Genomic DNA, 25061 nt, shown 5'->3' with positions numbered 1-25061 from the left:
GATGAATCTGTGTATAACCCGGGGGCGTGATCCTCCTGTGAGATCTGGAGGCAGTGTCGGCGATAGTAATCAAGCTTCACAAGAAGCTCGGGGTGAAGAAACCAAGTCCTCTAGGTGTGAAGCTGGAGCAGATCCTCTTGGATGATCTGGTTGACCTCCTGGTCAGTGGGGGAGAAAGGGGATGGTGGAGCGTCGAGGTTGTACTGAAAAGGAGGCAACCGGTCCATGTCGAGGCCCAGTCGGGTGAACCAGCTGGAAAGGTGTCTATACCAACATTGGTGGTCCCCATTTGGGATAAGGCCATAGAGGAGGATAAGGCTAGCCAGGGTAGGCGGAGGCGAACTCTGTGCATAGGCCCTCATGATCCTTGGCTCGGCTGTTGTGAAGCTTGAGCGCTGCGTGGGTGACTCCCTGGGTTGTGAAAAGGGTGCAAGATGTGGGGCGGGGGGTGGCGGAGAGGTCAGGAGGGGGCTGATTTGGGATATCATAGAGTGTGCGTGCATAGGAGTGCCAGAGGGAAGTGTCTGTGAGGGGGGTAGGGGATCGGCGTTCTAGAAATTTCCTCCAGAAATCCTTGGAGTTGCTACTGAACAAGATGTTTAGTGCTTTCCTTGCTAGAGAAAAACAAAAAAGCAACCTGCTTTTTTTTACCAAAAACAGTCTCGCTTTTAATAGATCTGGTTCCCTTTTCTCCAGCCAGCCAAAAATAGCCAAAACGTGCTAAAATCAGGCCATACACTCCTTCCCAAAGCCAAGCGCCTGCCCCAATCATATCGCCCCTATCTCTGATGCCCGAATCTCCTACACAAGCCGTTCTTCTGGCTTATGAACGCCCTCTCTTTCCTCCTACTTCTCAACTGCAGCAAATCTAGGTCTCTAGGGTAGGAATCTCATCCTTGAGAACCTAGAGCAAATTCTTTCCCTAACCAGCCCACTCTCACGCGTCCCCACACAGCCAATCACATCAACAACCCAAGCGTGGGTAGTTATAGGTCAGAAACAATCCATCCTCATATCTCTTGCTGAAAGCATCAAGTCTTCTCATCGCCTACCCTTCTCAAGGAATCACGATTTCCAAACACGTAGCAACCGAGAGAGCACACAGCCTATGGACTTCTATTTCTTCCACAAATCTCTCAATCATGAGCGCACATCATCAGCCAACAATTCAGCCCATACATGAGCGGAAATTCAGATTTGCAAGAGCAATCTCAAAAAGCGTACCTGGAAGACATCTTTTCTGCATACCTCGCGTTGAATTCAATCGTGATAGGACGGCTCTGATACGAGATGACACGACCCCGCAGGATCTGACCCTATCACTAACCTAGAATCTCGTCCTCAATCCAACCAGAATCATAGCGCAGGTGCCTTGATCCTCCCGACCACCCCGGAGCACGTGGGCTACAGCTCGACTCATCCATAGGCCCGTATCTAACCCAGGCGTCCCATACCACTTGAGCCCGTCCAGAGGACCTTCAATACACCACCTATGATCCGCCATGTAGATGGCCAGAGTTCCGGCTTGGGTCCAAGTCCCATCCATCAGTTGAGGAGCACTCAACTGATCTACACAATAGCACTGGCCCTCCCTCCATATAGAAGGAAACCTGCTATAGATAGCACAATGCTATGAATAGCTCCCTCCATATAAAGTGAGCACTATATATGAATCAATCTCTATATATAGCAATCTCGGCTAAAAATAGCCATCCAGCCCTATGCTATCCCGTAACCCACGTTACCTGCTATCCAACCCTAGGTACACCATGCACATGACACTTAGAAATAGAATGGAAAGAATCCACCTGGCATAGATTAGATCTGCCAATTAGTTGCATAGCAAGGCTTGAAAATCTCTTGTCTGGAGGTCCATCGATTAAGAGGCGCCTGGCGAGACTTTCAAGGCTGATTGAGGCGTGGCAGAGGCGATTAATAGAAGAGGGCAGATTGCGTGGAACCTGGCGCTGTCTTCTGCGTTGAAGCTGTGCTATTTGCTGCGTACCATGGGAGAGCAGTGCTTGGCCTGTTTGAGTGTGATTGGAAAGGCAGCAAAAAGGCCGCAGTTCAATGGCGAGGGTGGCGAGACGAGCAGAAGGAGGCAGGATGGTCTGAATCGTGAGAGATGGGCAGCAAGGGCTGCTGGTCACAGGCGGGTATGGCGATGAACCAGAGAGAGTCAGCTTCTAAAAACGATTCAGAAGAGGCAGGATGGAAGCCTGATGAAGGGCGCAGCCTGTTTGCAAAGGAGAAGGTGGAAACACGTACAGCCGTTTTGGAGCAGAGAAGGCAGAGGGAAATCGCGATTCATTTTCGCCTTGCTGGTTGGTGGTTGCCAAAAAATTAAAACATGGGTTTAGAGAACCCTTGGGTAATCTAGGGTTAGGCCTTGGGTATAGGGTTGGTTGCCCTTTTTAGGCCCTCTATGACACGTCCCAGCACTTTTGAAACCTCTGATTTGCAAGCAAACAGCAAGCAAACACAAGAACACACACACAACGTGAGAAACTGAGCAGGCTGCCCACCACCCAACCATGACATCTATGGGATATGATCCCGAATCAGGAGATGTCCCCTCCGAGCCACGAGCTGAGCTACTGGCACGAACTCCCAACGAGATCCAAACCAGCCTGGTGTCCCATACCACCAGGTGGCGCTGTGAAGCCTGGGATCTGCTACTGGGCCTTGGGCTACGCTAAGATGTAGGCGCGCGTCCGCGACTCAATCCAGGATCAGACCTAGCACCTGGGAATGAAACTTGCTCCCATCGGCTCCCTGAGAACTGAACCCCTGGGCCCCTTTTATAGACTCGGGCCCCAAGCGCCAAAAATAGCGAAGACCTCTAACTGGTTCGTACCCTTGCCACTCAACCTGAGAATCAACCCTGCCTAGCTCTAAGCCTCCCCAGGCTACCTGAGCTAGTCTTGTGTACCTAGTACACGTCAGATACCAATCCGTGCACATGACATACTTCCCCTCCTCTAAGAACTCACTCCTGAGTTCGCTAAGAAACTCGGAAATGTTGTTTGGAGGTTTTGTAATGTCTCCCATGTTGCATCCTCCTCAACACGATCCTTCCACTTGATCTTGTATTCCGTGATAGATCGATTACAAATTTGTCTGTCACGAAATTCAAGAATATACTCAGGTTCGTGTGGAATAAAGGTCAAATCTGGAACTTCTATTATCTCTTGAGGAGAAACAAGTTGATCATCCGCACCCAAGACTTCTTTCAGTCTACTGACATGAAAGACTGGATGTACTTTAACATCAGGAGGCAATTCTAGTCGATATGCAACTGGTCCAATTCTTTTAATGACCTTAAACGGACCACAGTATCTGGGGGATAATTTCGGAACCAAACCAGTACTTAGGCTCTTGGATTCCTTGGGAATTCTCAAATATACCATCGTTCCTTCAGAGAACTCTCTAGGCGAACGATGTCTATTAGCATAAAATCTGTCCCGATCTTGGGTACTTCTAATAGACTCCTTGGCAAACTGCAACATTTCCTGCATGTCTTGCAAGAAGTTCTTTGCAGCATCATTTTGAATCCCTTTTAACCCAACCATAACTGGTGACTTAAGTTGAAATGTGTACATAAGCATAAAAGGACTGTAACCAGTACTCGAATGCTTTGCACTGTTATAAGCAAATTCTATCATAGGTAGATAATCTTCCCATGAAGACTGTCTCTTAGATACATATGCCCGAAGCATATCTTCAACCAATTGGTTAACCTTCTCTGTACTGCCATCGGATTGTGCATGATCTGAGGAACTCATGCTTAGAGTAATTTCTAACTTGTCAAAAACAAGTGTCCAAAAGTTACTTGTAAACTTTGAGTCCCTGTCATTGACTATGTCGAAGGGTAAACCATACAGCTTAAACAAGTGGTCCACAAACTCGTGAGCCAGCTGAACAGCTGAAATAGTTGTTCTGGTAGGTAAGAATCTAGCCATTTTTGTCAGACGGTCGACTATGACCCAAATGGAGTCATGACCCTTGCGCGTTCGAGGCAAATCAGTAATAAAATCCATGGAAATACTTTCCCATTTATTACCTGGAATCTGTAATGGCTGTAATAAACCCGCGCTTCTAAGGCATTCTGCCTTAGTAACCTGACAAACCCGGCAACCTACTACATAGTTCTCAATAAATGCACGCATCTTAGGCCAATAAAAGGTATGCTTCACAAGAGACAGAGTCCGACGTATACCCGGATGTCCAGCACTAGGAGCATCATGACACTCCCAGAGAATCTTGGATCTAAGTTCCATAACATCTGGCACACAAATCTTTCCATTCCGGAACAGCAAGCCGTTCCTAATCATCCACTGACCTCCCGTTGCCTGTACCGTAGGTGGCACAATCCCTGAGTCCTGGTCAACCATGGAGCTCCCATCCTGGACTCTTTGCCAATAAGAACTGAAATGACTATCAGTTGCGTAAAGCCCTCTCAAGGATTGAAATAGGTCTGAGGATATTTCCGTAAATGACATAGCATTTACAAACTTGACTCGACCTAAGGCATCCGCCACACTATTCAACGAACCCTTTCGATAACGTATTCCAAAATCAAAATCTTGCATTAATTCTGCCCATCTAGCTTTCCGTCCCCTCAATTCAGACCCATCACACACATACTTAATTGACTGATGATCAGTCAATACAAGAAACTTCGAACCATACAAGTAGTGTCTCCAAACCTTAAGGGCATACACTACAGCATAAAGTTCCTTTTCTAGTGTGGGCCAACGATATTGGGTGTCGTCTAGCTTCTTACTCTCAAAAGCTACAGGTCTGCCCTCTTGGAATAGAGCTGCCCCAATCGCAAAATCACTTGCATCGGCCTCTAAAATGTAAGGCCGGGTAGGATTGGGTAATGCAAGAACGGGTGCTTCCTTGATAGAAAACTTCAAGGTTTCAAAAGTCTTGTTCAATGCATCATTCCAAGAGATTGGCTGGGTAGACCTGCGTCCACGACCTTTCAATATGTTTGTCAAGGGTGCCGTGATATGTGAATAATCACGCACAGACTTTTGTAGAAATACCGTAAATCCTAGGAAAGAACGAAGTTGTTTCACTGTCTGAGGAATAGGCCATTCTAAAACCTTCTGGATACGATCCGGATCAATGCTAATACCTTTAGAAGAAATCTTGTGTCCTAAGTAAATGATCTCCTTCATAAAGAAGTCACATTTACTCATCTTGGCATAGAGCTTATGCTGTCTTAGAATAACTAAGACAATCCGGAGGTGTCCTATGTGATCCTCAAGCGTTAAGATGTCATCTAAGAACATTACAATGAATTTGCCCAGAAAATCTCAAAACAAATCGTTCCTCATCTGCTGGAAGGTGGCAGGAGCATTGGTCAAACCAAAAGGTAATACAAGAAACTCGTAGTGGCCATACCTAGTTCGGAATGCGGTTCTATCTATGTGTTTAGCATAGATACGGATTTGGTGATAACCCGTACGCAAATCAATCTTAGTGAAATACTTCGCTCCGGTTAAACGGTCTATCAGATTATCGGAACGAGGTAGAGGGAGGGTATCGATTCTTAATTGTCACTTTATTCAATCGTTTATAATCTATACACATTCTCCATGTAGAATCTTTCTTCTTCCTTAAGAGGACAGGTGCACCCCAAGGTGTAGCTAGCTCATCCTCCTCAAGCTGGCTCATCCTATAAGGTGGTACACTAATAGGTTGAGCCCCTGGGACTAAGTCTATGCGATGATCTACTGCCCGTTAACAGAGACAACAAATGAAGAAAGCGGAATCAAAACACACTGATAGACATGATAATGAGAAGTGTTTAATATATTCCGAAGCTGCATCGCAGATACAATAGGTCCCTGAGAAGAGGGAAAATTATCACACTGAATACAAAATTGGGTGTCCTTATCCACAAAAGAAAGGGTATGCTCCGTCCATCCAATCCGAATATTGTGGGTTTTAAACCACTCTATTCCGATTAACAAGTCCACATGCTCCAAGTGCATAACATAGCACGTAAGAGCCCCTGTGTATGCTTGAATCCGGATAGGAAGTGCTTCAATCTTGCGATCCCAAAATTGCTTCCCAGCTGGAAGCTGCACCTCATAGGTGTGATCGCTAGGTATCGTGGACAGCCCCATCTTCTACACAAATTTGTAATTAACAAAGTTGTGAGAGCTGCCCGGGTCAAAGAGAATGTGAACCCTTTGGTCCCTAACTTCTCCATAAACTCGGAAAAGATCATGGGAACCAAACAACGAAGTATTGAAAGTGCAATTACAAGAAAGTGGGCAGGTAATGACATTTACAGAAATACCTGTCATCGAAACTTGGTTCGCTCCCTTGGCTTTGGTACCCGGACCCGCCTGGAGCTTCGGTCCCAGCGCTTGCTTTTGATTCTTGCGCTTTGGGCACTCATTCTTGGTGTGGTCCCGCTCCTCGCAATAGAAGCAACGTCCTTCCTTCTTAAGCTTCAAGGTACGAAGGAAACGGGCTCGACCATTCTTTGCCTGAGTCAAGTGTTTCTTGGAGGCGTTGTCTATAGACTTCGTCTCCCCGGTACCAGTCGTAGACTAGAAGAACTTCCGTTTGTTCTTCCCACTCGTGTCGAAAACTATAGTTGCCTTTGCACTGGCCATGGTATCATCATAAATACGCGCGTAATTCATGGCCTCTTGCAACGTGGTACATTTGTTGTTCTTGATTTGCAACTTGTACGAATCTGGCAAACCATCCACAAAGAAACCTAACAAGGTCATTGGATCCATCTTTGTGGCCCTGGTCCGCAGATCTCGAAACCTTTGAAGATAAACTTCAAACAACAAGTTCAGCTTAGACATATCGAGGGCTTTAAGCTTGCCTACGATATCATAGTCGTCCTCCTTCTTCAGGAACTCCTTCCTGAAAACCCCTTCGAAATCTATCCATGTTACCGGCTTAGGTTGGAGTTCCTTCCACCATAGCAAAGCCTTTCCTGACATGAAGCCGGCTGCAAGCTGTATTTTCTTTTCATCTGGGTACGGGTGGAACTGGAAGTGTATCTGCCACTTGTGCAACCAAGTGTCAACAACCTCCTTGGTTCAAGACTTCTGATCTCCGGGAAAAGGGTTTGGAGTTATGTTCGGACCTAACACTGAAGCCATGGCATCCACATGCGTGAGTGCCTGCACAGTGCTAGTCAGAAGGGTGAGAGTAGTCTGAATCCCTTGGAGTTGCTGTGTCAACCCCATTTGATTCGCATTAACCTACTCAAATTTTCCATCTAGAGCAGTGGTGAATTCACTGAAGGCTTTCTTCGTAATCAGATCGTTGTAAAGACCCTGGTCTTCCTCAGCAGGGTAGTCCAAATCCTGATCTCCCATGGCAAACTCAGGATTTACAAAATCAGCCATGTCTGAAATCTGATCTGGAGTAGCAAACTGAGAGAAATAACTGGGGGAATCGAAGCTGGAAGGAGAGTGGAGCAGAGAAAAACCGTCCCAAGAGGATGTGACGAAAGAAGAGGAGCTGGCCGAAAAGAAGATGCTGGAAGCTGACGATCAGCTTGCGTAGGTGATCTTGGGGTCTCCTTTTGCTGGTTTTGCTGCAGGCTGCAGTGTACGGAAGTCTGCTGCAGACCGTACTGTACGGAAATCTGCCGCAGGCTGTACGGATATATGACGCAGGCTGTATGGAAATATGACGCAGGCTGTACGGAAATATGACGCAGGCTGAGGCCGTTCCTAGATGGCAAAATCTAGTAGATATGTAAGGAGGTCTTCTTGCGCACTCTAGCTGAGGCTGTGGCTAAGCTTGGGATCCTACCAGGCTATAAAGGAGATGGTGCAGCTAATCTAGGAAGCCATGCTTTCTAGAAAAGCTCACCCTGCCAATCTTGGAGGGTGGTGCTTTTTTCGAAAAAAGCAGCTCCTCCAACAGTATGGCTGCACCTTGCTCCAGCCCCTGGCGCACCTCCCTGCCTGGCCGAATTCCTTTCCAGCCCATGGCGCACCTCTCAGCCTCTCCTACCTGCGTCACCTATCTCTACGCAGCCCTGACCAGCAAACGGAATCCCCTCGCCTACCACTCAGCTCTTCTCACGCCTCTCCTCCCTTCATCTCCACTCTCTCCTAGCTACGCCTCAACCCTCTCTCACTTTTCCCTTCAGCAATTTTGAAATCACGACTCTCCTTCTTCCTACCTTTTCCCTACATCCTGACCACTTCCGATAACCCATGAACCAACAAGATCTTGCAGCAACAAATTTCGAAATTAGGGCATACCTGGAGGAAGAAATCATCCAAAATTTTCGCATCAGAAGTTCCTACCTCAGGAGTTGGCTCTGATACCAACTGACACGTCCCAGCACTTCTGAAACCTCTGATCTGCAAGCAAACACAAGAACGCACACACAACGTGAGAAATTGAGCAGGTTGCTCACCACCCAACCATGACATCTACGGGATATGATCCCGAATCAGGAGATGTCCCCTTCGAGCCACAAGCTGAGCTACTGGCACGAACTCCCAACAAGATCCAAACCAGCCTGGTGTCCCATACCACCAGGTGGCGCTGTGAAGCTTGGGATCTGCTACTGGGCCTTGGGCTACGCTAAGATGCAGGCGCGTGTTCGCGACTCAATCCAGGATCAGACCTAGCACCTGGGAACGAAACTTGCTCCCATCGGCTCCCTGAGAACTGAACCCCTTGGCCCCTTTTATAGACTCGGGCCCCAAGCGCCAAAAATAGCGAAGACCTCTAACTGGTTCGTACCCTTGCCACTCAACCTGAGAATCAAGCCTGCCTAGCTCTAAGCCTCCCCAGGCTACCTGAGCTAGTCTTGTGTACCTAATACACGTCAGATACCAATCCGTGCACATGACACTCTAGGTACCCTTTTGTAGGTTGGTGCTTGGTGCCAAAGGGTGTGTCTATTCTAAGGGGTATGATCCTTGGAATAGGTGTACCTTTTCATGAAGGGTGCAACCCTGTCCCTTGGGTGAGGAGTGAAAAACTCTTCATCAAAAGGTGTGCCCGATGGTGAAAAGGTGCATCCCTTGGTTTTGGGACAGCCCAAGCACATCAAAAGACACGATTTTTGTCGTGTCCATTCACATTAACTCGTGATGTGAGGGAGATGGAGAGGCCATTGATGACTTTAAGTGGGGTTGGCGCTAAAAATTTTTATGCTCATTCTCTCCATCTCTTGCATGCACAACGTGCGTGGATATCCTTCTAGCGGAAAGATATGTATCAGATAGGTGCTAGAAGGTGGGGGGGCATTTCCTACAGGCAGGAGCGAAATTTGCTCTGATACCACTGTAAGAAATCCTAGATTTACTATATTTAGAAATGTGCTAAGGAACAGATAGGAGACTGAAATAGCAAAGAACAAGGAATATTTGTATTACTTGAGTGTCTGTAGTGTCATCCATATAGTTGGGCCTCTTTTATATAGAGAGTGAAGAGTCACACATGAAAAGGTGTGTACTCCAAAGTGTATGTGCATGAAGAGGTGTGTACCCTTTGTGAAGGGTGTGACCCTTGATGAGAGGGTACATTACAATAGAAGTATCTCTTCAATAGAATGTCTCTTGTGAAGGGTTGTGCCTCATAGGAAGTGTCCCGTTGAAAGGGCATACCCTTCCACAAGTGTCCATTCATCAAACCATCAATAAGTCTAAGATATAGAGAAAGGAATATGTCACAGATCGTGACACTTGGCCCCTTTTTTCCCCTTCATTACAGCCATCCCTTCCCATAGAATGTAATGCACTCTGATCTAATCTCTTCTTCGTATCACGGGAGCAGCACCATGAATCACCTCCCAGCCAAATCTCGCTGAGGCTAACGAGCAGATAGAGATATTCCGTTCGAAATCATACGTGAATAATTTCCTTCTCTTCTCTCACTAGCCTCAACAAGCCCCAATTCCCTAGATAGATCTAGATGCCACATGTCATCCATACAGGGCCTTCCTAATGCAACATTTCACCCCTCTCTTGGGATGCATTAAATTCTTTGCCCCTAGGCACAACCTTTGCATTAGGCCCTTGGCCTTAGATCTATCTAGTCTGGTGCTATCAGCCCTCACCTAGGACCTTGACATTAATTCCCTCCCGATCATTTACATGAAGCGCAAACAAATATATTACAAAGATAGATCCTTTAAGGGAAATGTCGATTGATTCTTCCGAGGTCATGCTACCTCGGCTAGAGCATAACATTCCTTCCCTCTTCAGACATCAACGTCCTCGATGATAAAGTCTGGGAACACTCTCTGCAACTGATATACGGACTCCCAGGTAGCTTCGGATAGAGGCTGACCATGCCATGCAACCAACACCGTGGGTATCTTCCGATTTCGTATTTGCATTGTTCCTCAGTGCAGGATTCTTGTTGGTTTGCGCCTTGTAATATCCTCTATCTCCTGAAACAAAACCACACCTTCGATTAGTGAGTTCTTTGTATGTAAAAATTTCTTTAAGCGTGAAACATGAAAAACCGGGTGCACCTTACACCCCTGTGGCAATTCTAATTTATAGGCTACACTGCCTATTCTCTTTAGAATTAACCACGGCCCACAGTATTGAGGTGATAACTTAGCACACTCTCTTGAAGTCAACGACTTCGAGTGCGAAGGAACTCTGAGAAAAACTTTTTCTCCTTCCTTAAATACTCTTATAGACCGGTTCTCATCCGCATACACCTTGGATCTATCCATAGCCTGGCAGATATTAGCTCTCGCAAGTGCTAGCATCTCTCGCATCTGAACCACAAAGTTCGCGGCACTAGGCACTTTCTGAGGTACTCCAACTATAGTTGGATTGGCTGGTCTATAATCATAGTTCAGTTCAAACGGACTGAACCCGGTAGAGGAATGTTTTCTATCATTGTAGGCAAACTCCAACAATGGCAACCACTTGTTCCATGTATGTTGTCTCAATGACACATATGCTCTCAGCATATCCTCTAAAGTCTGGTTGACTCTCTCCGTCTGACCATCCGTCTTAGGATGATCCCCACTACTCATTCCCAACTCAGTCCTTAGTGTCTCGAATACCGCTATCCAAAAATGACCGGTAAATCTGACATCTCTGTCTGACACTATGGATCTAGGCAATCCATGCAGACGAAATATATGTCTAATGAACAAATCTGCCACTTGCGGGGCACTAATAGACTCTCTAGTCGGAATGAAGTGAGCCATCTTGGTTAGACGATCAACCACCACAAGGATAGAATCATATCCTCCTTGTGTTGTAGGCAGCCCTACAATAAAGTCCATGGAAATGCTCTCCCACTTACTTAGTGGTATCTCCAAGGGCTGTAAAAGTCCGGGTGGCTTCACCCGCTCGGCCTTACTTACCTGACACGAGAAACACCGTGTCACATATTCATGAATATGCTTTTTCATCTTTGGCCAAAAGAAATCTCGCTTCACGAGATCATATGTCTTCTCGACTCTTGGATGTCCCGCACATGGCTATCATGGCACTGTCGAATGACTCTCTGCCTGAGATAATTCTGACTAGGTACTACAACCTTGGCATTTCTAACTAGCATACCATCCCTTATGGTATATCTTGCATAAGTTTGGCCTTTTTTGGATGCCAGGTCATCCTTTTCATTTTCCCCGGGTTTTAACACATGAGCCTTAGGCCATAAGCTCTGGACAAACTCGTCCACCTTTTGAGTTTCTCTAATCTCGGTCATTAGAGCACTCTCTAATACCGTGAAACTCAGGTTGTGCATAATGCGAGACAACGCATCAGCAACCTTATTATCTTTTCCTCTTTGGTACCGAATCGTTAAATTAAACTCCTGCATGAGCTCTACCCACCTAGCTTGGCGGCCCCTCAAGTCAGGCTGTTTACAAAAATGTTTCAGAGTATCATGATCCACATCCACATAAAACTCTGAACCATACAAATAATGCCTCCATGTTTTCAAAGCATGGATAACAGCATACAACTCCAATTCATGAGTTGGCCAATTCCTTTGAGAGGGAGAAAGCTTCTTGCTTTCAAAGGCTACTGGCCTTCCCTCTTGAAGGAGGACTGCTCCTACCGCAATGCCACTTGCATCGGTTTCTAGGAACAACGGTTTCTGGGGATCAACTATTTTTAACACCGGTCCTGTGACCACAGCAGCTTGTTTTATGGTGTTAAAACTTTCTTGTTGATTCTGTCCCCAAATAAAAGGTACTTTATATGAGGTCAGATCTGTCAATGGCGATACTATTCCGGAATATCCTTTGATATGCCTTCTATAAAACTGGACAAATCCCAAGAATGATCGCAACGCGGTCAGACTCTGAGGGATTTGCTAAGTCAGTATCGCAGCCACTTTCTTCGGATCCATTTCTACCTCCTGTGGAGTAATTATGAACCCTAAATATTCAAGCCTAACCATACACAGTATGGTTTTCTTTTATTTACAGAGAGACTGGCTTTCCTCAAAGTACTGAAAACTACTCTTGAGTGTTCACGATGCTCAGTAATACTTTTACTGAATATCAGGATATCGTCAATAAAATGTACTACGAACTTTCCGATATACGGACGTAGCAAATCATTCATAAGCATGACGAATGTCGCTAGAGCATTGGTAAGTCCGAAGGGCATTACCAAAAACTCATAATGACCAAACCTGCTTCTGAAAGCGGTTTTATGCACATCCTCGGCTCTAATCCGGATCTGATGGTAGCCACACTTAAGATCTATCTTGCTGAAAATCACGGCTCCATGTAATGCATCTAGCAAATCATCAATCCGAGCCATCGGATACCTGTGCTTAGCAGTGATATTATTCAATGCTCTGTAATCTATACAGAGGCGAAACGTATCATCCTTTTTCTTCTTTAATATCACTGGTGAAGCAAAAGGTTGCCCCAAGTTGAGGTATTCTTCCAGTTGTCTACGCACCTTCGCCTCTTCAGTAAAACTCATTCTATAGGGAGGTCTATTTACAGGTTCTGCCCCCGGGATCAGTTCAATCTTATGTTGAACTTTCCGCCCTGGAGGTAACTCAGAAGATAGTTCATCCCTAAAACATTCAGAGAACTCCTCTGTTATAAGATTAGCCAGCTTGGCCATCTCACCACTTTGCGCAACATCAGTGCTAGCCGAAGAATCATCAACCGGCTCTACCGATGCTGTGCAAAGGAATAAAAACTCTACTTGAGCTTTTCGGATTTTCATCACGGAAACCAATGGTCCCTGAGGTATATCTTTCTCACCTCGCAAGACATAAAGCACATCATTCATTTTGAATTGATATACGTGCTTTTTGCAATCAATGGCTGGATTCTTCTTAGAATGCCACGCCATACCCAGGGCTATATCTGCATGAGCAAGCTTGGTCATTTCAAAATCAAGCTTCTCGGCATAGTCCTGAATCCGAAGCTCCAACTGGGTAACCCTTTGGTCCCATACTTCAGTTGAACTTCCATTTGCCATCCTGACTGTATACGCATAGTCAGATGGACTTGTCTTTAATTTCAGCCTCTTCACGAGCTTGGAGTTAATCACATTGTGAGTTGACACCGAGTCAAACAACACAATGACATCATGATTGGCCACTTGCCCTTTCATTTTAATTAACTCCGTATCATTAAAGGCTGTATACCCCGTTGCTACGGGCTTAGATAGGATGTTATCAGGTGCACTCGTCACTAGCTTAGCAACAGAGACACATAGCAAACAAGGTACTAACCTCTGAGAAGATTCCGCTAGCTGAATCTGCATCTCTTCCGTTCTGGGACTTCCCTCCATCTCCATGTCGCACTCTGAGATCACCATCTCAGCCATCCGACAATCTTTGTTACGTGGACAATCCTTCCATTGATGAGGCTGAAGGCAACCAAAACATAAGCCTTCTCTCCTCGCTTTTTCCCTTTGTTCTGGGTTCAAGGGAGACTTAGACCAAGCCCGGGCTGCCATTGGGGTTACTTTCCTCTTCACTCCAATGGTGGTACTTGGTTTAGGAGTTTCAGCCGGTTTCGCCTGCTTGGCTTGACCACTCGGCTGAGAACCACTCCCTCTACTAGTCTATTTCTTCTTAAACCCATATTTCTTCGGATACCCATACTGGGTTTCGACCTGTGCAAACCCACTTGGCTTGCTGCCCTTGGCATCCTCATAGTTCAGGGCTAAAGCTATTGCATCATCTAGCGTGTTCGCATACTTAGCCCGAACTTCCATTTTTATTCGATCATTCAATCCAAATATGAAATCTTTCACTTGTATTGATTGAGGCAGGGGTTTGTCAACCTTCATTACACTCTCTCGAAACTTATCAGTGTATTTTGCCACTGATAAATTCCTCTGACGAAGGTTCCTATATTGATCCCAAGCTCGGGATGCTTCGTCAGGAGGTAAGAAGTGTTTCTTGAACTCTCTTTTAAACCCCTCCCAGGTAGTGGATGCTATACCATCTTAATCCACCACCGATCCGCTGCCTCACTAAACATGTGGGTGGCCTCACGGATCTTCTTGATGTCATTTCTGATTTCACAAATGGCGAACTCCTCGTCCCATTTGTGTAACCAGGTCTTAATGACATCGGAGCTACGGTCGTTCATCCGACCAGAATACTTTTCCGGTCTGTAATTGGCAATATTTGGCACTTTAGCCTTCCTAGGCTCGACCGTATGGACACTAGACTCCGGTTCCATTGGAGCCTTTCCCTTCTCCTCTCGAGAAGGTCTGGCAGACATACTATGTATCACTCTCCTAAGTTCGGACTGCCCTGCATTGGCCTGTAATTGCTGCTAACAACTGTTGCAAGGCATCCTCCAGCAATGCAATCCTGCCAGATAAAGTGTGAGCTACTGGGCGCGACACCTGCTGGGTCGGCCGGACTCCTGATTCACCAGGCTCCCTCCTGGAAGCTCCTTCTTCTGCTTCCATTCTGTTCAATGGGTGTTTTGGTTTGTTTTGTTTTGTTTTGGTTTGTTTATTATTATTTTTTTAAAACACCACTCGAAAGCTGTATTACAAGCTGACACAATTCAGTGTACTAACAGTCTGACACAATTCCCTATACTAGGGAATTCCTGCAATCCCACATTCACACTGATCAGGCATTTAACACAGGCATATATCTCAGATGACGCTTTTTCTTATACTAGGGAAATTCCTGCAAACTGACTCTGATTGAAGCACACAGGCATATGCATAGGCATAATCTGTCCCTGCTACAACATTAAAGCCTCATGCAGGCTGATCATTCATGAGATCCTGTCTATGAAAGTAGAGCACCACCCGACTAAATCGAGAAGAAAAAAAAACAACCACCCGAAACTAATGGAGATCAAAGAAAGCTCCCTGGTCATCAACGATTTCACCACTTCTTGGTTCCATGCAAATCCCGCCAACAGTCCACAGTCACAGCCTTGAATTTCCTTCGATACGGATCTGTGTTTACGTGGCCTCTTCTCCTTGCCTATTGTGCGCTTCAGATCACCGCTCACGTATTCGCTGGATCGTCGCCCGAGTCACTGCTTACGAGCAGACTGCATGGCGTTGGAGATCGTTGAGCGTACGTGTGCCAAGGAAGTAGATCACGGGCTAGCCAGGCCGCTTTGCGTCACCTCTACGTTGCAACCCTGCAATATGTTTGACGAAACGCATGAAGCACTGACTTACCGGCTCCCCACACTCCAACAATATTCAGAAGCCTCCGTCAACAAGCCTCTGTCTGTTGTGGATGACCTCCATATTCGTTGAATGCCCGCATGGGATCTCCGTTAAGGTAGTCCAGCGCCAATCGATGCGTAGGCCAATTGTCTGTCGTCACGTCGCAGCATCACACGGTTAGCCCGTCGATTTGGCGCTCAGGTACTTCGACGATCCCACTCTATCCTTCCAGCTACGCCCCCTTCTGTTGTAGGGTTTTGTCATGCTGACAACCCTTGAAGTTACAGGAGCGCCATCGACCACGGGCATCGTCAGCAGCTTCGTTGCGGTCAGCCCGTCGCCTCGCCACCTATGCTCAAATCCTATTGTCGATCACGCGAAGGATCGAATTTCCTTGCCTATCCGTCGTCAGCCACCAGGGCTGTCTAGGCCTGTACCTCAAGCTCACGCTGCCCGTTCGTCATCGTCGTGCAGTCCCCTCCACGTCGTAGCCTTGGGCTCTGATACCAAATGTAATGCACTCTGATCTAATCTCTTCTTCGTATCTCGGGAGCAGCACCATGAATCACCTCCCAGCCAAATCTCGCTGAGGCTAACGAGCAGATAGAGATATTCCGTTCGAAATCATACGTGAATAATTTCCTTCTCTTCTCTCACTAGCCTCAACAAGCCCCAATTCCCTAGATAGATCTAGATGCCACATGTCATCCATATAGGGCCTTCCTAATGCAACATTTCACCCCTCTCTTGGGATGCATTAAATTCTTTGCCCCTAGGCACAACCTTTGCATTAGGCCCTTGGCCTTAGATCTATCTAGTCTGGTGCTATCAGCCCTCACCTAGGACCTTGACATTAATTCCCTCCCGATCATTTACATGAAGCGCAAACAAATATATTACAAAGATAGATCCTTTAAGGGAAATGTTGACTGATTCTTCCGAGGTCATGCTACCTCGGCTAGAGCGTAACATAGAATTTTGCCCTCAAAATTTCACAACTTGGCTGTCCAAAAGTGCAGCAACAACAAATACTAATCAATCCAGTAGGAGATAGGGGTGATCCTGGACAATGCTTTCTGGCTGCCATGAATTTTCGTCCTTAGGGAGTCCCCGCCACTTGATAAGATACTCTACGTAGGCCTTGTTCCGGAGTACATGGTCTCTGAAATCCACTGTCAAAATGTGGTTTCAGCGAAGACACATGGAAAAGATCATGGATCTTGGAGGTATCGGGTAGCTCCAACTGATATGCTACCTCTCCAACCTTGCGGATGATCCTATAAGGACCGTAATACGTATGAGCAAGCGTTGTGTTGGTATTACCTTTCAGCGAGGCATAACGGTTCTTATGGAGCCGCAATAATCTCCCTCTTTGAAAGACAAATATCTCCTTCGTTCATCCGCATATTTCTTCTGCTTGGCTTGGGCATCCTCCATATTCCTTTTTGCCAATTGCAGAAGGGCATCCATCCTCTCGAAGTCATTCCATGCTTGCTGATTTTTCACAGCCATGTCACCAATTGAAGAAGGCATCCTGACCTTGCATCTGTACATTGCCTCAAACGGGCTCATGCCAATGGAGAGATGCTTGGTACTGTTGTAGCAAAATTCAGCAAGTAACAAGCATTTATCCCAAGACTTTTGAGTATCATGATAAAAATACCTCAAATATTTCTCCACCCATTTGTTCACCCTTTCCGACTGTCCATCAGTCTCAGGATGGTAAGCAGTGCTAGGTGTGAGTAAAGTATCCACTGCTGTAAATATCTCCTGCCAAAAGTGACCCATAAACTTTGCATCTCTATCATTGACAATTTTGTGAGGGAAACCATGATGCTTAAAGACATGTTCAATGAATTGCCAAGCAACTTGCGATGCTGAAAACCTGGGCATGAAATGGGCCTGTTTTGTCATTCTATCCACCACAACAAAGATGCTGTCCCATCCCCTCTCTATAGAAGGAAATCCTGTGATACTTTATTTTGTTGGCAAGGCAAGCATTCAGCCACGTATTTAACCAATCTCTCCACATGCCTTCCCAGGCAAAGCTCTACTTGCTTCTTTCATATGTTTTAGTGGTACCTGAATGTGGAGTGCGTTTCTTGCAAAACCAGCTTGCAGTATTTTGAGTCTGGCACTAAATAAATCCTGTCTTGGCACCACAACAGCCCATTATGCAATTTGAAATCCGGATGACCCTGACTAGAAGGCTTCTGCAAATCTGAAAATATGAGAGCTGCTTTAGAATTCTGCATATACTCTTCCTGAATGCCATGAATCCACTCCTGATATATGGTAGAGATAGCATACAAATTGCAAGCCCACATCTTGGACAAGGCATCTGCAACCACATTTTCCTTCCCTTTTCTGTACTCAATGTCAATGAGTGTCCTATGAACTGTTTTCACCTTAATTTTACTTCCGTACAGATAGTGGTGCCATTTCTTGAAAGCATGTAAGTTAGCTAGCATCTCTTGATCATAAACATGGAAATTGAGTTCTTTGGCATCAAATTTCGTGCTTTCAAAGGCTATTACCCCGTCTTCCTTCCTCAGAACAGCCCCCAATCCTTTGCCACTGGCATTTGCCTCCACAATGAAAGGATGCGAAAAGCTAGGGCATACCAAGACAGGTGCATGAGTGAGAGCGAATTTCAGGTCTTCAAAGCTGCGTTGTGCTTCCCTTGACCACCCAAAAGCATCATTCTTCAAGAGGTTAGTAAGAGGAGCTGCCCTCTTGGCAAATTTGCGAATAAAGCGCCTGTAGAAGGAAGCAAGACCTAAAAATCCTCTCAATTGGGTGAGATTTTGTGGCTGTGGCCAATCTTTGATGCATTTCACCTTTGTAGGATCCACCCGAATGCCAGGTCTACTCACAATATGTCCCAGGTACTCAACCTCCTTTGCCATAAAAGTGCATTTGTTGGCTTTTGCATAAAGCTAATGCATCCTCAAAATTTCCAGCACTTGCTTCACATGCTTAATGTGCTCTTGTCTATCCTTGCTGTAAATGAGGATATCATCAAAGAAAACCAACACACATCTGAAAAGAAGTGGCTGTAATATCTTTTTCATCAATGCTTGGAAGGTGGCCGGTGCATTAGTCAATCCAAAAGGCATCACCTTGAATTCATACAAGCCTCGTTCTGTGCGGAAGGCCGTCTTGTGCTCATCTCATTCTTTCACCTTGATTTGATGGTAACCAGACCTCAAATCTATCTTCGTGAAACTTGGGGATTGGAAACTATCTTGGGGATTGGAAACTTGTTCTTGATAGTGGCCTTATTTAGATCCCTGTAATCAATGCACATGCGGTATGATCCATCCTTTTTCTTCACCAGAAGCACTCGAGAGGCAAAAGGAGAAGTGCTATGAGAGATGAAGTTCTTCTCAAGCAATTCCCGCACCTGTACTCCCACTTCCTCCCGCTCAACCTTAGAAAGACGGTATGTGGCTTTGTTTATGGGCTTACTGCCAGGCTCTAGAACAATGGCATGATCCACATCCCTGGCATTTGGGATGGCATATCAGCAAATACATCAGCAAACTCTGATAGCAACTGCTGCATATCACAATCCTCAACACGGGGAATGCTACCCCCCCCAAGATACTTACACATTCAATGCATAGAGGGCATGTTCCTGCATGTTCCTTCCTGAGCTCTCTGGCTAACTGCCTTGATGAAATAACCTGCAATTTAGGAGTGGCAATGCCACGCAATGTTACAATTCTACCCTTGTGGACAAACCTGAGTGATAGGGCATTTAAATCCATGCTGATTTACCCAAAGATTTCATCCAATCACAGCCTAGGACAGCATCTATTGGGCCAATATCCAGTGCCAAGAGATCACCAGCAAATTCATAATCCTCAGAGAGCTTGGTCCTTGCATCTTGGCAACAAAATTTACTCGTCAAATGCTGTCCATTTGCCACCTCTACTCTTAGCCCATGATCAATCTCAGTAGCAATCAGTCCCACCTTCTGTAAGGTCTTAGAATTGATGAAACTATGAGTGCTACCGCTGTCCACAAGCATGTGAACAGTCCTGCCATTAATTTGTCCTTTCAATCTGATAGTTTCAGCACTTTTGGCACCCATCAAGGCATGAGAAGAGATAGCATAATTGGCTTGCTGCGCATCCCAATAGATCTCCTCTTCATCCACAGGAGCATTGCCATTTGCATCCTCTCGCACAAGAAAAGGCATAGCAATCTAATGGTCCACATGAAACACTTTAGGCCAACGGCCTCGTATGTTACATATGGGCTGAGTGTCATCGGAATGTATGCCATGCATATTATGTTCATTAGCACCACCGGGGTCAAAGGGGAAATCAGCTCCCTTCGTGGCTCCAACATCTGGAGCTTCTTTCACGATTTGTGCACCCTCTGAATCATCATGAGTGGCACCCAAACTTCAAAGTCTCAGAAGCATCCATCAAATCCTCATCATCTGATATCTCAATAATCATGCTGAGTTTTGCAGTACTATTGTTACTCATTTTGCAAATTTCCCAATGCTCAGAAGTCCACTTCTCACCACACTTAATAGCCCTGGTGTGTTGTTTAAATTCTGATTTTTCAAGTCCAACACCTAGCTTAGCTCCTGGCTTAGCATCAAATGACCTGTATGGCTTAGCATATGGCATCTTGCTGCCTGTAGCTGTGGGAAACCTTGGAAATGGTGTTGCTACTGATTTTCTTTCATTCCAATCATTCACCTTAGGCTTCTTCTCAGCCTCATTTGCATTCCCATATGCGCTGCCTGCTGTCATCTTATATTTGCTGGCATATTTGGGCTCAAATACCTCTGCCAATTGGGCTGCACGCTCAATTGTTTGAGGGTTATGTGCCTTCACATTTGCAGCGAGAGAAGGACTTAACCCATGGATGAAACACAGTAGCTTTCCCTTTTCAGATATGTCCTGCACAAACAGGGAAAGCCTCCAAAAGCGCTACAGGTACTCTTGGACCGTACCGGTTTGTGACAAGGCATAAAACTCAGCTAAGTATTGATCCAAGACAAGTGGAGATACAAATGTAGTGACCATTAATTCTTTGAAAGCCCTCCAAGTGGTTGGTCTCTGAGGCGAATTCCTCATGTATCGCCACCATGTGTGGGCATAGTCCTGCATATGCATACCTGCAAAAATGATGTGCTCCTTCTCAGACTTGGGGTAGGAGAGGAAATAGTCTTGTAGCTTCGTGAGTCACTCCTCCAACTCATTGGGAGTGCGAGTGGTGTCCCCTTTAAACTTATGCACTGTGAGTTTGTCCTTCATATCCTTGGCTGCATAATTGTTGTGTGTGTAACCTCCATAAGTGCGGGCATCATCACGCTTGAGGTTCACTTAATCGGAGAAGGGCATCTCAAGTTCGATGGCCTCAGGTAGGGCGCCCATCACCAACCCCCTACTGTGTAGTAGCTGCTACCATTTGATGCACTGGTTGCGTCTGGCTATATGTGCTTGTTGGCGGAGCGATAGGTGCATGAACCCCGGGCTGGGTCTCTCTGCCAAATGCATCTCTCCAAAATGATGGCATACCAAAGGGTTGAGAAGAGGACTGACCTCTCTCCCAGGGGTGTGGGCTGCCATATAAACTAAAGCCAGCTCTAGGCATACTCGTTAGTGCGGTGAAAGGAGCACTAACTGGATGCACACCAACAGGTCGGCCCAAAAGAAACGGCTTAGCCTACATAGATGCAGGAAGCTGTGAGCTAAAAGATGGCTTGACATCCTGCACGAAGGTGCTCTGTGGCACTGAAAATGCATCATCTAAGTCCAGATAATCCCCATGCTGGGGTACATGCAATGGTCCAGAAGGTTGATGCTTATAGGCACGACGGGCATTTGCTATAAAACCCCTATGTGGAGTAGACAAAACATCCTGACTGTCTGAATGGTCCCCTTGCTGGGGTGCGGGCTTCTTACCCTTATCTTGCATAGCAATGGCAGATGTGATCTGCTGACCAATCTGCTGTACCATCTGGGCAAGAGCAGTATCCTGCATAGCCATGGCTGTGGTAAGCTGTTGGTTGAACTCCTGTCCTATCTGGTAGAAAGCACCCTGGAGCATAGAGGAAAAGGCATCTGTTCCTGCTCTAGGCTATAGGTTGTGCAACTGGCGTTGCACTGCACTTTTTGCTCACTAGTCTATGTTTGATGGCGTCACTCTGATTGCACAAAACTCTATCATTGTTGCAGTCCTGCCTGAGAGGTATGGGTGGGCTGTGGCATAGCATTTGGAATGAAGGATGAAGGGGAAGCAAAGGTGCCAGAGATCGGAGCTTTGATACCAATGTAGAAAAAGGGTAGGGACAGATTTGGAGAAAGGGGGATAGAGGAGAAGAATGGAGAGAGAGATAGGGGAAGAGGGAGAGGGGGGAGAGAGAGAGAGAGAGAGAGAGAGAGAGAGAGAGAGAGAGAGAGAGAGAGTAGGCAGAACGTAGGAGGAAGGAGGAGGTAGTAGATAGGATTAGATTTCACATCAAAAAAGGGTAGCTGCACTTTTTGCTCACTAGTCTATGTTTGCTGGCGTCACTCTGATTGCACAGAACTCTATCATTGTTGCAGTCCTGCCTGAGAGGTATCGGTGGGCTGTGGCATAGCATCTGGAATTTGGAATGAAGGATGAAGAGGAAGCGAAGGTGCCAGAGATCGGAGCTCTGATACCAATGTAGAAAAGGGGTAGGGACGAATTTGGAGAAAGGGGGATAGAGGAGTAGAACGGAGAGAGAGACAGGGGAAGAGGGAGAGGAAAGGGGTAGAGAGAGAGAGAGAGAGAGAGAGAGAGAGAGAGATTGGGAGAGAGAGTAGGCAGCACGTAGGAGGAAGGAGGAGGTAGTAGATAGGATTAGATGTCACATCAAAAAAAGGTACATAGTAGGGGGTGGATGGAGACTTGTATAGTCCCTCCACATTTTCCACCTAAAGAACCTCTAACTTGGCCCCTTTTTTCCCCTTCATTATAGAGGGCAACTATAGCTGCAATTGGGCTAGAAAGGGGAAGTAAAATACGTGGATTGGATCGTTCATATGTCAAGAGCAAGGCCTAGGGTGTGCCAAAGCTTGGTGAACTTGAGATTAGAAAATGTGATTGGATGGAGAGCGAATGGAGCTAATGAAGAGGTCGTAGCTGGGGTGGGTGCAGGTGCGGTCAAACTGGCCTGCATAGTGGCTAACATGTGCTTATGTTGAAGCATCATGGCCTCTCGATCAAGTCTGTGCTGCTTCTCGGTCTGGGCAAGCTCTGCACGCCTAAGTACCTCCTCATGCTTGTGTTCCTCTCGCATCAACAAGAGAGGGTTTTCAAAATCTGAGCCTTCTTTAAATTCTTGAGGCTTTTCTGCCTCCTTTTCTTCCAGTTGCTTCTTGGTTTCTTCTAGCTCGACAAAAGTCCTAAATTAGGAATTAATACTGTACACAATGCACTTGCTGATGAGATCAGTGTCACAATGGACTGTAGTGCAAGGGTGCATGTGACGAGACTTCTATGGGTTCTACATGCATGATGCACTGGTATTAAAAGGGCTATAGGGTGACTATACATTGAAAGATTTCAACATTTTCATGAAGTAATGCATTAAATATCTATAATATTTGAATTCAACAAAGTTACTTTGAAGATTGATATCCTTACTATGGAATCAATACTTGTCCACTTTTAAAGATCCTAAGTCATTTGGACTGTGTGCGGGACTAAGCTATCTAGGGACGATGATTACGAATGAGGAACGATGGTTCCCTTTTATTACTGATGACAACTGTGCTCTCTCTTTAATATTGCTTCTCATTTATTACCAAAACAAGGTTTTTCGGTTTAGACAAACAGTGTGCTTGGGTGTACGTGTAAGGTGATTTAGTGTGGCTTTTTCTTGTATTTCAGATTTACGGGAATGAAGGCTGCCATGGCTACAACGTCCCAGCCTGTGGCAGATTTGGGCAGGAGTTTGGGCTTTTGGGTAACCATGATGGATGAGTTTGAGACTGTGGATAACAGGTCCAATGAGACGACAGTTTCTGGTGAGAGAAATTCAAAGTTGCCTGTCCCTTCAATGGTGGCATCACAGGTTCTTGATATGCTGGGTTTAGGTGATCCATCTTCAAAAGGGATGGATACATTTGAACTCATTCTATTACATGTTGGAGCTAGTTCTGATGACGACAGTGGCACTGCTATTCCAGAAAATCTTGATTGGATAGATGCCTTGATTGGTGAGCTGAAGTCTCTCATGCAGACAGGAACGAAGGCAGCTAATCATTTGTATCTGGCATTAGTTATGGGTTATGGAGATACAGCTATTATACGTGACAGGACTGAGGTAGGACAATCGCCATCTCTAGAAACGTTGGATGCATTGCCACCAGAATTAAAAGCAATTCGCCCTCGGCAGACATATACAATGAAGGATGGTAATCCAGTGAATAATGTCAGGTGAGTTTGACATCATTGTATATTATGGATAAATGCTTCCTATGATTGAGTATTTTCTGACAGTTTCATGTAATGATTACTAAAATTGATGCCGAATAGGTACCATCATCCATTGTTGGTTGTGCATCAAATGGATGGTGTTACTCGACGAGATGCAGCTCAAATATTGAGCTTTGAAGAGTTTCAGAAGGTAAGCCTACTCTTGTCTAACCAGCTGGCGAGCTGTATCTCCTGCTTCGTTGTTGCCATCATGCGTATGTTTCTTTCGTGTTTTTTCAAAGCTGCTTGCATATAATGTGTTGGTTTTGATCATGTGTTCTTCATGCTTTCTCTAGAAGGGTGGAAGCCTAACAATATTGGCGGATCGGTTTCTCTATGAGATTGCATTTAAGCTTTGGAAAGCCCCCAAGTATGGATCATGATGCAACTCAGTGCTTCAGTCAAAACAGTCAAGCATTAGTAGTGTTCTTCAGCATGAGTAGTGCCTTTGTTGGCAGAGTGGACTATGAATGTTGAAGTTGTTCAAAAACTCAAATAGGCCGGGTTTCCTACTCAAGGGCCTTGATGTTAGAGCGTTGGAGATATTGGACAAATTGCTTTAAATTTTGTCATTTGATGATTGTCGATGTTGGGAATGCTTTATTAAATAAAAAATTATAGAAGTCAAGCATTCGATCATCTCCTATTCGGTTAGATTTTAGACTCAGAAAGGAAAGAAGTAAAACAAGGTGAAGTAACTTAATGGGGCCTGCCCATGGAGAATATGTTGTTTTTCTTAGGTCTGGAGTGAAGGTGTAGCTGGGGTGGTAATTTCGGTTGTTTCGGTTAGTGTTGTGTAGAGTACTGAGTGATCTGACCAATATATGTAGTTTGTTCCATGTTTGCAGTTGTCTGTTGAGTTGGTCCATATGTGGTCAATGGTAGTCCCATGCGTAGTCGTAGGTGTTTGGATGACTTGTCTCATGTTGTAAGTTGACATTAATTATTTTATGTTCATAGTTG

General features: G+C 45.6%; 1 protein-coding gene across 4 annotated transcripts in view; it reads left to right on the top strand.

The window, feature by feature from the left end:
• LOC147882376 (rhomboid family protein) overlaps window positions 1-24738 on the top strand; it is a 35965-nt gene extending 11227 nt beyond the window's left edge. For 2 of the 4 annotated variants that reach the window (XM_087400651.1, XM_087400650.1), the window contains 3 exons: window positions 23511-24059; window positions 24159-24249; window positions 24395-24737. In XM_087400651.1, coding sequence (XP_087256777.1) covers window positions 23511-24059; window positions 24159-24249; window positions 24395-24481 — 727 coding nt within the window. In that variant the 3' untranslated portion in view covers window positions 24482-24737. Of the gene's footprint in view, window positions 1-23510; window positions 24060-24158; window positions 24250-24394 lie in introns of all 4 variants that reach the window. The other 2 variants (XM_087400653.1, XM_087400652.1) reach the window with 2 other exon arrangements.
• The last annotated feature ends 323 nt before the right edge of the window (window positions 24739-25061 follow it).

This window comes from Dipteris shenzhenensis, chromosome 29 (genome assembly GCF_047967505.1).
Source record: "Dipteris shenzhenensis isolate YYH24624 ecotype China chromosome 29, Dip_SZ_1.0, whole genome shotgun sequence".
Taxonomy (NCBI): domain Eukaryota; kingdom Viridiplantae; phylum Streptophyta; class Polypodiopsida; order Gleicheniales; family Dipteridaceae; genus Dipteris; species Dipteris shenzhenensis.
This window is presented reverse-complemented; position numbering and strand designations above follow the sequence as displayed.